General features: G+C 41.4%; 2 protein-coding genes across 2 annotated transcripts; one reads left to right on the top strand and one right to left on the bottom strand.

Moving 5' to 3' along the window:
- Positions 1-749: 749 nt before the first annotated feature.
- On the bottom strand, positions 750-4,336 carry LOC148885306 (myosin regulatory light chain 2, skeletal muscle-like). The gene is made up of 7 exons (XM_089017945.1): positions 4,190-4,336; positions 3,516-3,614; positions 2,440-2,515; positions 2,041-2,145; positions 1,343-1,421; positions 1,163-1,211; positions 750-1,070 (listed from the first exon to the last, which is right to left on the bottom strand). Exons 1-7 carry the CDS (start codon positions 4,190-4,192, stop codon positions 969-971), a joined length of 513 nt encoding a protein of 170 aa, XP_088874071.1. The 5' UTR covers positions 4,193-4,336; the 3' UTR covers positions 750-968.
- A 3,804-nt stretch (positions 4,337-8,140) lies between these two features.
- cd2bp2 (CD2 cytoplasmic tail binding protein 2) lies at positions 8,141-12,593 on the top strand. The gene is made up of 6 exons (XM_089019431.1): positions 8,141-8,559; positions 9,586-9,718; positions 9,806-9,963; positions 10,180-10,756; positions 10,830-10,915; positions 12,224-12,593. Exons 1-6 carry the CDS (start codon positions 8,443-8,445, stop codon positions 12,332-12,334), a joined length of 1,182 nt encoding a protein of 393 aa, XP_088875557.1. The 5' UTR covers positions 8,141-8,442; the 3' UTR covers positions 12,335-12,593.
- Positions 12,594-12,643: the final 50 nt, after the last annotated feature.

The following is a 12,643-nucleotide window of genomic DNA, read 5'->3' as shown; positions in this document are numbered from 1 at the left end:
AATCAAGCTACAGCTATGTACAGAACCCCTGAGTCATTTGGCATTTTTCATTTTGAATGTTTTTTTTTCCCCTGAAAAAAATCTGTGATGCACAGAAACCGTGATAAGTGAACCGTGAAGTAGCGGGGATCACGGTACTCTGAAAAAAATAATCCCTGATGCACAGAAACGGCAATCAGTGAACCGCGAAATCGCGAGTGATCACTATAGTTTGACGAATTACATGCTATTTAATAGTCTGGACTGTGGCCACGTGCAGTTACATGTTTTGTCCACTTGGTGTCGCCAAACCTGCGTTTCCCTCAGTGTTTTTCAGATCGTCCGATCGGTTAATACTAAATTGTTGAAAACTCCTCCAATCTTTAAATGGCAAATAAGTAAATGTGTACTAATCCCAAGATTGCCCCCACGCCTCCATGACAGAGAGCCACTGACCAAAGACATCTTGTACAAAAGGAAAGAGGTTTTATTCACAGTTTGTCCCTTTTTATTCAGTACAGAGGATAGGCAAGGATGAGTTAGGGACGTTGTGGACCAGGTTACGGAGGAAGAGGACGTTGACGACCACGCCGATCTCAAAGCCGAGAGGGGGGAGACATCGCCGAAGACATTCGTGTTTTCTTTCGGGGACGTACCTCACCCCCTACCCCCCTTTCTGTGTTTCAGCCCCGGAGAACCTCTTCGGAATGAGAATGAGGTCCCCCCGAGGTGGTGTCGAGAGGACGCGTGGAAAGAAAATGGCTGGCATATGCAAAACATGATGTCATGTTTTATTGAAAATCATCTCCTGTTACCTCCATAAGCTGACACAGACATCCCGTGAGCCCCCACAAGTCTCTGCCTTGGGTGAGAGAAAGGGGGAGGGGCGGGGGGCTGACCCCACGGTTACACACGCAGGGTAGGAAGGAAGGAAAAGAGAGGAAAGGCAGGATAAAGCGATGGGATTTGTCGTCTTTCTTCCTGTCTTTTTACTGATCCTTCTCTTCTCCGTGTGTGATGACGTAGCAGATGTTCTTGTAGTCCACGTTGCCTGCGATGTCAGGGGGGAAGGCGGCCCACATGTTCTTGATCTGCAGGGGAGCGCAATAAGACGTCACCGGATGCTATTGGAACAATTGGAAGTAAAATAAGTCGGAATAAGTTACATGAAAACGATTTTTACCTCCTCCTTGGAGAACCTGTCGCACTGAGTGGTCAGGAGCTCCTCGAGGCTGAGGGTGGAAAATGAGTCAATCAATCACAAGATACATTATTACAAAACAGAAAAATGGGCATAAAGTGTCGTATCAATCGATTTGTTGTGGGGTTTTTTTTTGTATGTACGGTGAAAGTTACAACTTACAACTGCTTCTTGATGCTTCCTTTACCCTCAGGGTCCAGGACTTTGAAGGCGCTCAGAATGACGTCCTCGGGGTCAGCGCCTGTGATGGAAATGAGGTCATTTAATATCTATCTATCTATCTATCTATCTATCTATCTATCTATCTATCTATCTATCTATCTATCTATCTATCTATCTATCTATCTATCTATCTATCTATCTATCTATCTATCTATCTATCTATCTATCTATCTATCTATCTATCTATCTATCTATCTATCTATCTATCTATCTATCTATCTATCGTATTTATCGTATCTATCTGGCTATCTGCCTGGCTAGCTAGCTAGCTATGTAGCTAGCTAGCTATTTTATTCATTTGTTTGTCTGTTTATTTGTTTTTATTTTTCCCCTTGATTCCGTCCGCCTGTCTGTCTGGCTACAGTATCTATCGATTGTTTGAGCTAGCTAGATAGCTACAGTATATCTATCTAGTTAGCTAGCTACAGTATCTAGCTAGCTACAGTATATCTATCTAGTTAGCTAGCTACAGTATCTATCTAGCTAGCTACCGTATCTGGCTATCTGCCTGGCTAGCTAGCTATTTTGTTCGTTTGTTTGTCTGTTTATTTATGTATTTGTTTATTTATTTTCTCCTTGATTTGTGATTCAAGCTAGCTCGCTAGTTAGCTATATGTATAGCTATAAAAAAAGCCTACCCTTCAGCTTCTCGCCGAACATGGTGAGGAAGACAGTGAAGTTGATGGGGCCGCTGGCCTCCTTGATCATGGCCTCCAGCTCCTCGTTCTTTGTGTTCAGCTGGCCTGAGGAAAGAATTCCGAAGTCAGTCCTCGAAATTTGGGAAACGCATGTTCCTTGATGGGAATAAATCCCGGTTCTAGAATATTCTCTTTTTTGGGATCCAGTGTCCTAGAATGCTTTCTTCATGGAAATTGGACTATTTCTGTTTATTTCTGAACTGTTGGAACCCTTTTATAATTAACTCACTCACTGCCAGACAATGTGCAAATATGTGTCCAATCCAGTGCCAGGGTTTTTGTCATTTTTCACTTCAATGACAGATCTCACAGAATATATAAAAAGCACCTCAAACTCACCCAGAGAGGCCAGAACGTCCCTCAAATCATCTTTGCTGATGATGCCGTCCCTGTTCTGGTCGATGATTGTGAAGGCCTGCGAGGAGATAAATTGAGAACAACGTGAAGGACACGGAAGATTTCTTTGGGGCTATCTTGCGTTTATGTGGAAAGCTAACCCCCCTTAGCTCCGCTAGCCGCCCTTTGGATACTTGTCAATAAGAGTCTCCGCTTACTGGAACCAAGTCCTTACAGGACAGTAGTCGCATTCCTAAAGGCGCCTGTGGCGACTTTCCTTTCAGCTTAATTTGGGATGGGAGCGCAGCTGTGCCATCCATCGTCTCAGATGAAACTCAAGAGCTTTGATTGGCATCTTAGCCAACATGCTAACCGTAAGATGCCGTCATGATCGAAGATAGTCTTATGAGGTGATCTTCTCCGAAGACGATTTATGGACAGTGACCGGTGCAATTATGGCTTGTGTGAGGCTAAGTGACAGCTGGACACTAGAGGTCAAAGGTAACCAAAACAGGAAGAAGGTCTGGGAGCGTTTCATCTCAGCGCAAACGATATGTTAAGTGTCAGGGGGTCAAACGGCAACTGGTAGATTGGAGTTTACGTCAACTCCAAGTGAAGTTTAAAGGACAACCGTCCATTTTCTGGGCGCTACATTGGAGTCCAGGTGCCTTAAAATGAGACGGAAGGACCTCTTTAATCGATTGCAAACATTTATGCTTTCCTCTTCAGAACTATTTGAATCATATTCATAACTGGATGAGTGACAAGAAAGCATCTTCTCCGAATCTGAAGCCATTGTTTTGCTTCTCGAGCAAGGCAAGACGTCCTGGCGTGACGTCACGAACAAGGGGGCGGGACCTTCCGAAACTGAAACTTTCTGAGGTCATTTTGAAGTAGTTTTGGGACACTTTAAGTGTCCAATTTTTATTGGTGTTTTGCATTTGACTAAAAATATCAGCCTGCGTGTTTTGGGTATTTTAGATGCTATAAAATGTTTTTCTGATGTCAGTTAGGAAACAAAAAAAAATGGTGTCTGTTGTCCTTTAAGCGAGTAGGTGGAGTGAACGATGGAATCTCACCTCCTTGTACTCTTGGATTTGACTCTGCTCAAACATGGAGAAGACGTTGGAGGAGCCGCTGGCTCCGGCTGCCTGCCTCCTCTTGGGTTTCTTGGGTGGCTGCAGGGAAAATGCGGTTTAGGAAGGGAAGTTACCTTGTACGTACAGTAAAGTCTCGTTATATCGATATCGGATATATCGATAGTCCCGGTTATATCGATACTATTTCTATGCACGCACGGAGAAAATTACATGCAAACAGGGTCGGATATATCGATAGTCCCGGTTATATCGATATTTTTTCGGACTCCCTTGAATATCGATATAACGAGACTTTACTGTATTCATATATGGGCACTCGGTTGCTAAAATCTGAGCCAAAATGTCATATTTTTGGATGTAAACCACAATAACAGTCATTATTCTTGACTTCAGATTTGAAAACTGGTTATTCATTAATATGTTGTGAGCTCTATATGTAATATGTGGAGGGGATTAAACATTCTAATGGCTTCCCTAAATTCATGGTTTTCGAGAGGAAACCATAACTACGACGTGGTTCGCGGTAAAAAATGACTTTGACACCCTTGCAAGGGTGCGCTTGTTTTTCCCAAAATGTACAATGACAAAAAAAAAAACAAGAATTCCACCATGTAAAGGGAAAGTGAATCCATGTCAGCAGAGCAGCTACTCACCATCTCGTAGACGCTGAGATCGGAGGTTTAGAACGATGAAGAAAGTGAGGAGAGGGTGAAACCGCGTTGGTCCCCCGCCTACGGGGGGCTTATATAGCCCCGGGCTTCCTCGTCTAACTTTAGCCACAGCCTCAAGTTTGGATGGGGGGGGGGATAAAAAAAAAAACGCCAGACGGAAGGATGCTTATGGGACGAGCGGATTGCAAAAGCCAAGGAGACGGAATGGCGGGGTCGGCGTATCTGCTTACAAGAGAGCCGAAATAGACGAGCAGAGTCTTGAAATGAAGTCAACCTGATAGCCTCGGGAGCTTGCGGCAGGTCCTCCGTCCCACGTGGACTAATAAGGACATTGAGGATACGGATGCTCGGTGGATCGGAGGATAGAAACCCCCCCTCCACCCGCCGCCCTGCTCCCTCCTTATATTCCACGCCAACATTCACCCCGTATATTTTTGGGTCCTCTGTGGGATATCGGGGAGTGGGGGTCGCGATCATGTGACCCCACTCCGCCTTGACCGTGTATGTCCAGGGCTCTCGTGTCTTTCTTGATGGAATCATGTCACACTCGGTGATGTCACATAGATTGAAATTGCGGATCTTCTGTGGAACTCATTCACTGCTAGACGATGTGCAACAATGTGTCCAGTCCAGTGCCAGGGTTTTTGTCATTGTCATTTGAATTCCAGGACCCACAGAATATTGAGTTTTAGGACAACGTAAACATTCAATTCAGCGTAAGAAACCTTAGACTCTCTTCTTTCATCAGAAAAAAAGTTAATTCCTGAATATGTGTCTGGAGTTATATGATCTTGAAATGAGGGTGGCTGTCCATAATACAATGCAATACGTACATAATGCTTTATCTGTCATATGATTTCATTTTTGTTGTTTTTTTTCTTGTCTTAATCTGCCGTTGGTATCAATTTTGCTCATATGCTAGCTAGCTATCTACGTGATTGCTATTTATTTGCTATCTATTAGATATCTGGCTTGCTGGATGGCTATCTATTTGCTGGCTGGCTATCTAGCTAGCTAGATATTAGCTGGCTGGCTATCTATCTAGCTGACTATTAGGTGGCTGTCTATATAGCTAGCTATCTGGGTAGCTATCTATTAGCTATGTATTAGCTAGCTAGCTAGCTTTCTATCTATTTGAGTTATTACAGGTTGAGTGAACGCTGGCGCGTGTGGCTGCCGCTGCTCACCCTCAGAAAAACTTCCAGTATCCTGTGACTGTAAATTGATCTTGAAAAATTTTAAAGGCGCTTTCAATTATTATTATTATTAGTAGTAGTAGTAATAATAATACATTTTATTTTCAAGCGCCGTTCAAAGCTCTCAAGGACACTTTACAGTCACAGACATTATTATTATTATTATTATTATATCGCGCTTTAACAACAACTGGAACTGGAATAAAGCGCAAACATGGACAAAAGCGAAATGCTGCCCCCACGTAGAAAGAAAAAACATTGCCAGAGGTCTGGCCAGCACTTTATCGGAAGCCAAACAAGAAAAAACTTTATTGAAGAATGTTAAAGGGAAAAGATAAACATGACCTGGTCCCAGCTTTTTGGGGACTTGTTATAACATTGAAATTATATCTATCCATCCATTAGCTAAGCCGCTAATCCTCACACTTATCTAGCTAGCTAGCTAGCTTGCTCGCTATTTCACCAGTCATGATACAAATTCACGAGACTCGATTGCAGCGTCAATATGAACGACAATCTGTCAGACACGTGAACACATCGTTAACCTGTGATCTCTTCCTTGGCGTCTCTGTGCAAAGGCGTGACTTTGACGCTTGGCATTTTCGCACCTTTTTGACAATTGGGACCCTCACCATTTATGTGGCCCACTCTAACCCCCCCCCCCCCCCCCATAACACGCACACACCTCGTTTCCTGCCCCTTACCCCTCCCTGGCTGAAACACAAGGGGATTACTTGTCACATCGCTAGTGGCGGCAGCAGACGTTCGCTGGAGAACGGGGACAGCTGGGTGGGACTGAAATAGCAAAATAAACTTGAGTCTCTTCCATAATGCAGCGAGGACCGGTGGATCAGTTGGGGCGTTCTGGGGGTCGAACCCTGACGAGCAAAAGGCTTTCCCGTGTTGGTGTTTTTGCATCCAAATTTACTCGTCACTAATCCAAGTTTCATTTCATTAACTAACCACCCGTCGCCCGACGCTATTATTGGCTGTTTACATTTCCACTGATCTCTTTCCACCTGTTGCGTCGGTTCACCTCTTGAGCCATTTGCAATCTAGGCTCCTTTGTTTATTCTTATCAACTCGTGTGTGCCTTTTGTGGCGGCTGACCTTTGAACCTGATCTTACATCGCTGTCGCTACCTTGTTGGATAAATGTGACACCTTTTTTTCTTCTTCCTGGTAATAATAATAATAATAATAATAATAATAATAATAATAATAATAATGATGTAATACATTCCATTTATAAGCACCTTTCAAAACTCTCAAGGACACTTTACAGTCACAGGATAAGTTTTACCGCGGGTGAGCAGATGCGCCAGCGTTCACGAACCCGAAAGTAATTCAAATCTAACATTTTTAGTTTTTCATACACAGACACACACACACACACACACACACACACACACACACACACACACACACACACACACATTCCTGTTTCAATGGTTTTGTGAGGTCCGGATAACTCCAAATAAGGGGTGAGGATCACTGTTGCTAATAAGTTTAGAGAATTTTCCCACTTCAACTTCTTTAAAAACAAAGCAATAAAAAGTGGACTTGAAACTGAAATAACAGCAGGAGTGAGGTTTCTGAATGGGTACATTCAAAGTCCTCACCCCTGTAGTGAATTTGGTTAAAATATCGTTTGACTTTTTGTGGGATGAACTTTTTCCTCTCATTAACCACACACACACATATAAACACACACATAAACACACACAGTGAGTGAAAAGTGTGTGTATCCAAGTGAAATGAAAATACACACCAAAAAATTATTTTGGGTGAATTTGTGAGGACCTCTATGAAACTTAAACAGATGAATATATAGACCCTCTAGAAGTCTTTAGAATGAAAAACTTGTAAGGACCAGCGATAAGGTCCTCACTTGTCAAAATTGTCCTCACTATGTATGGTATAAAATGTTAGTCGTCCTCACAAGACTAGTCGTACAAAAACACACACACGAACATGGTTTACGGCATGGTGGGGACTAAGTGTGCAAAAGATTTGCTCCATGGCAACCCACTTTCTAACACGACAAAAATATATTTATGAAACTCATAAAAATGTGATTTTACGACAGTTTTTTGGCCTGTCCAGTGTCATTGAAAAGGTTTTTTACCCTGAAAATCCACTTTTCAAGGTTGTAAATTATTGTTTCCATTTCCAAAAGTTCCTTTTACTTACCAGGTTTGACAATTCCCAGACTATTGCAACCTTTAAAAATAACATAAATTGTGGGGTATCCAAAATGCGGCAAAGCAGTCCATTACTAGAAATATAAGACCTTTAATTATCTTAAATCCTCTATATTCTGAGTGACTTATTTTTATCAGTGCTTTTGTCATATGAGGATCAGGTGGGTTTTATCTTGGTCGAATATCCGCCAGCCACCAGCCACAACACCCCCATCCCTAGTTTCTTGGCCTTTCTTTTGTCTATTCTCGACGAGTACTGATCCCGCTTTTATCCCGCTGGACCTCAGGGAATTCCACATCTCGAAGTGTCTCAAGCATGAGGAAGACTGCTGTAAAATACACGATGACTCATTGTGTCTACATTTTGTCATTTTATTGACAACATTAGTCTTTTCGAGTCATTCTTTGTTTTTATAACACCAAACAGAAACAGTATGAAGAAAAAAATATTGTAAAAAAAAAAAGTTTATCCTCCGAAACAAGCGAGGGCGCTACTAACATAGCAGGGCCAACTTCTGTGGAGTAAGCGATCAAAAAACCCACCGAAGAACATAGAAGCGCAATCGTCGTTTAAATTGTTATCAGGTTACATATCTGAGCTATTTTTGGTAGATATTACTTTATTTGGGATATAAACTCACGCTTTTATCACGCGGCTATTGCGTTTGCCTACCCGATTAAACAGCTCTTCATTTTTTCCCGCAAATTTGTTGCCAATGCTTTACATTCGTGCATGTGTCGCCTGCTGCTACAAGCTAACATGTTAGCAACAGTGCTGACGTGATTGCTGTGCGGTTATTTACACACTTTTCTCCCCGTTATACTCGTTTTTTTGGATGAATAATAAAGTCTTCGCGTGTGGATTTTTTTTTAAAAGCACCATGTCCAAGAGAAAAGTCACTTTTGCGGATGGTGACGGTGTGGATTTGGACGATGAGGTCCCAAACAAAAAGGTGCGTATGTCAACTTTCTTTCCACTGAAACACGATATTTCTAAATGGAGACTGATTGCATATGTTCCTGTTTGTTTAATTTCAGAAATGTCACTTGAGAATATGTTAACTCACTCTTTTTAAGACATATTATGTTGCGGGTCATTTTTACCCGTTTCCATTTTTGTGTTGTCTAAAGCACTGGATAGCCTTTCTTTTTTTCTTTCTTTAAAACAGTTGTAAAATATTCCAATAGGATAGAAAATATGTTGCCTCTCTTTTCAAGTATGTTTAGAACATCTTAGAAACAGTTGTTGTTAATGTCACCTCTTATTATTTGACTCTTTTGTGTGGATTTTTACATCAGAATCAGAAAGCCTTTATTCGTTCCACAATGGGGAAATTTGCAGTCCACAGCAGCAATTGAAAAGGGATAGGGTGGGGGTAAAAGGATAGAAATCAAGATATTCTAAGCACAACAAAATAAAAATGTCAACTGTATACTGTGCAAATGTAAATGTGCCAAACCGTGTCATAAAAAAACTGTACATAGTGCAAGTAAATATTTCAAGAAAGGCATATTGATATATTGCATCAACCCATATATACAAGTGTCCAGTTTTTTTCACATGTGATCATTGAGAACATTGGACATACGGGTAAAATGACCCACAAGATAATCTATGTGATTTTTTTTTTCAACACAATATAAGGGTAAAAGGTACATATGCAAAATAGACTTCTGAATGTTTGTATACAAACACTATTGTTGTGTGTCTGGAGTGCCTGCCCACTATTTTTTGAGAAAAAAAACATGTCCCTAATTAAATTTTTGTTGTACTTTGGCACCACTGTTGCCAAACAATGCAAATTAGAATAACCACTCCCACATCGAGGTCATCAGCCTCTTTGAGTGAGTGTTGGCTTCTTATAACTAACTCTTGATGTGAAGAACAGATTCATTTCTAATAAGCTTCCTCTATTGCGTTAAGAAGTTTATGAACACAAAATAAGCATTTAAATGTGAACTTTTTATGCGTCCTAAAGCCGACAATTGAGGTGCCGAGTGGCCCGGGCTCCAGGTTCAAGGGAAAGCACTCGCTTGATAGTGACGAGGAGGACGATGGGGAGGATATCCACAGCAACAAATATGACATTCTGGCCAGTGACGACGTGGACGGTGAGTCTGTTGTTGGTAGGATTGTCCTTTTTTTCTCCTTCAGTTTCATCACTTGCGGACTTAAATGCAAATGATTGTGGTTTTCAGGCCAAGAGAATGCGACCATTGATTACGACGAGGGCGTTTCCATCACTCCCTTTAACCTGGATGAGGAGATGCAGGAGGGACATTTTGACTCAGAGGGGAACTATTTTGTCAAAAAGGAGGAGCTGATCCGAGACAATTGGCTTGACAACATCGACTGGGTAAGACTTTTCTAACCCCCCCCCCAGTTCCGAGCTCATTTTGTGGCAGTTTTGGGACACTTAAAGTCATTTTTATTGGTGTTTTGCATTTGACTAAAAATATCAGCCTGTGTGTTTTGGGTATTTTAGATGCTATAAAACGTGATGTCAGTTAGGAAACAAAAAAAAAGTTGTCGGTTGTCCTTTAAGGGATTGATAATTGTGCTTATTTTCAAGGTGAGGATTAAAGAGCAGCCGTTCAAACAAAAGAAGAAAGGACTCGGAGCCAAACGCAAGCGCAGAGCAGGTGATGAAGATGAAGCAGAGGAGGAGAAGAAGCGTGAGGAGCAGCAGGAGAACAAGGACGGCGGCGAAGACGAGGAAGGGGACGACGCCGAGGAAACCGAGCCCGCCGTGGATCCCTTCGCCTCCTTCACACAAAAGCAGCTCACAGAAGCCCTGGTGGAACTCTTGTTGCCGGGGGAGACGGTGTCGGCGGCGCTACGGCGGCTCGGCGGTCTCGGCGGGCAGAAGAAGGGCAAATTGCGGGACACTGGCAACGGCGTGGCCGAGAATAAGCGGGATACGGAAAAGCTGGACCGTCTCACGTCTCTCGCCGACAGGCTGGTAGCTTCCGGCATGTACGGCATCTACCAGCACACCCGGGAGAAGCTGGCCTACACGCTGAAGAACATGACCGCTAAGCGACCCGCGTCCACGTCAAAGGAGGAGGACGAAGACCAACTGGACATGTTCGGGGAGAAGTTTGATGAGAAGCACAACGCTGACGACGACGAAGAGGAGGACGAGAGAGGTTTGTCGCTTGTTCACTTTTTCACTCCCCGTCACGTCAGCTGTCAGGAAATCTCACGTTGTTTTCTTGGCAGTGAGCGAGGAAGTCATGTGGGAGTACAAGTGGGACAACGAAGACAAATCCGAGGTCTACGGACCCTTCACCAGTCAGCAGATGCAGGTACACCACTTGGACCAATTCCTGGTTCGGCACATGATGAATGTGTTCATGTTAATTCAAATAAATAAATAAACAAGTAAGTGAATAAGCAAGTAAGTGAATAAGCAAGTAAGTGAATAAGCAAGTAAGTGAATAAGCAAGTAAGTGAATAAACTAGTAAGTGAATAAACTAGTAAGTGAATAAACTAGTAAGTACATAAACTAGTACGTAAATAAACTAGTAAGTAAATAAACTAGTAAGTACATAAATAAGTACATAAACAAATAACTTACTTATGTAAGTAAGTAAATAAACATTTAAATAAGTAAATAAATAAGTAAGTAAAAAAATAAGTAAGTCAATAATTAAGTAAACATATAAGTAAAAAAGTGAATAAGTAAGAACATAAGTAAATAAGTAAGAACGTAAGTAAATAAGAAAGTAAGTAAATAGTCAGAAAGTCAGTAAATAAGTCATTAAAAAGTAAGTAAATAAGTAAGAAAGTAAGTAAATAAGTAAGAACATAAGTAAATAAGTAAGAACATAAGTAAATAAGTAAGTAAATAGTCAGAAAGTCAGTAAATAAGTCATTAAAAAGTAAGTAAATAAGTAAGAAAGTAAGTAAACAAGTAAGAAAATAAATAAGTAAATAAAGGTATTATTATTATTATTATTATTATTATTATTAATATTAAAAGCCTGTTAAGAATCTTTCAAATGAACAAATAGATTGCGCTTTTTATTACTACAGTTTCTCCTTAACTCATTCGCTGCCATTTCAGAATTTATTCGGGAATTGAAAAGCATGGCGTGGAGCGCCATTCCCGAATTTGTTCGGGTTTTGGTTTTTCTTGCAGGGGGTGCCGATAAAGCGCCGGTCAGATCTCAGGCAATATTTTTTTTTTCCCCTTCCACGATTTACCTTTTGTCCATGTTAGCGCTTTGTTCCAGATTCAGCAGTTGTTAAAGCGCTATGTAAATCAATATGTATGGGTTGTATTGTATTTTGTACGGCTGCCCCTATTTCAAGCTCAGATAACTCCAGACCCATATAACTTAGGAATTAAGTCTTTTTTTTTTTCGTTGAAAGAAGAGAGTATACGTTTTCTAGCACTGTATTGAATGTTATGTCGTCCTAAAACTCAATATTCTGTGGGTTCTGGAATTCCAGTGACAATGACAAAAACATTTGAACTGGAGTCGACGCAATTTTGCACATCGTTTGGCAGCGAATGAATTAAGATACACGTGACAATCGGTATTAGAGATGTGACATTTGCTCTGTTCCTTGTCCTTGCATGTCATTAATGTTGTGATCGTGTGGTCAGGACTGGGTGGACGAAGGCTATTTCAGCAGCGGCGTGTACTGCAGACGCTTGGACCAGGAAGGCTCACAATTCTACAACTCCAAGAGACTCGACTTTGAGCTCTATACGTGATCACCTCATCCCGTGAAACCGCTCCATCGTCTTTGCTTGTGTCCATATTGTTTTAAAAGTAATTTGTCCAAGTATTGTAGTGCTGTTTGTAATTTGGACATAATAAACGAGAGAGCTCGTCAATGGGATGAACACACAAAGCTGCTCTGTGGTCTTTTTCGTATGTTATAGCAACATTACTTTTACTCACACAACGATGCCTTTTTTTTGAGTGTGTGGTGTGAAGACTATTTTTGGTGCCAATGTTCCAATTCTAAATTAAATAAATTATCTTTGCGATACAATTTGTTTTTTTGTCATCGTTGAATC

The sequence above is a fragment of the Hippocampus bargibanti genome, linkage group LG17 (genome assembly GCF_051943395.1).
Source record: "Hippocampus bargibanti isolate YZ-2025 linkage group LG17, ASM5194339v1, whole genome shotgun sequence".
In the NCBI taxonomy this organism is placed as follows: Eukaryota; Metazoa; Chordata; class Actinopteri; order Syngnathiformes; family Syngnathidae; genus Hippocampus; species Hippocampus bargibanti.
This window is presented reverse-complemented; position numbering and strand designations above follow the sequence as displayed.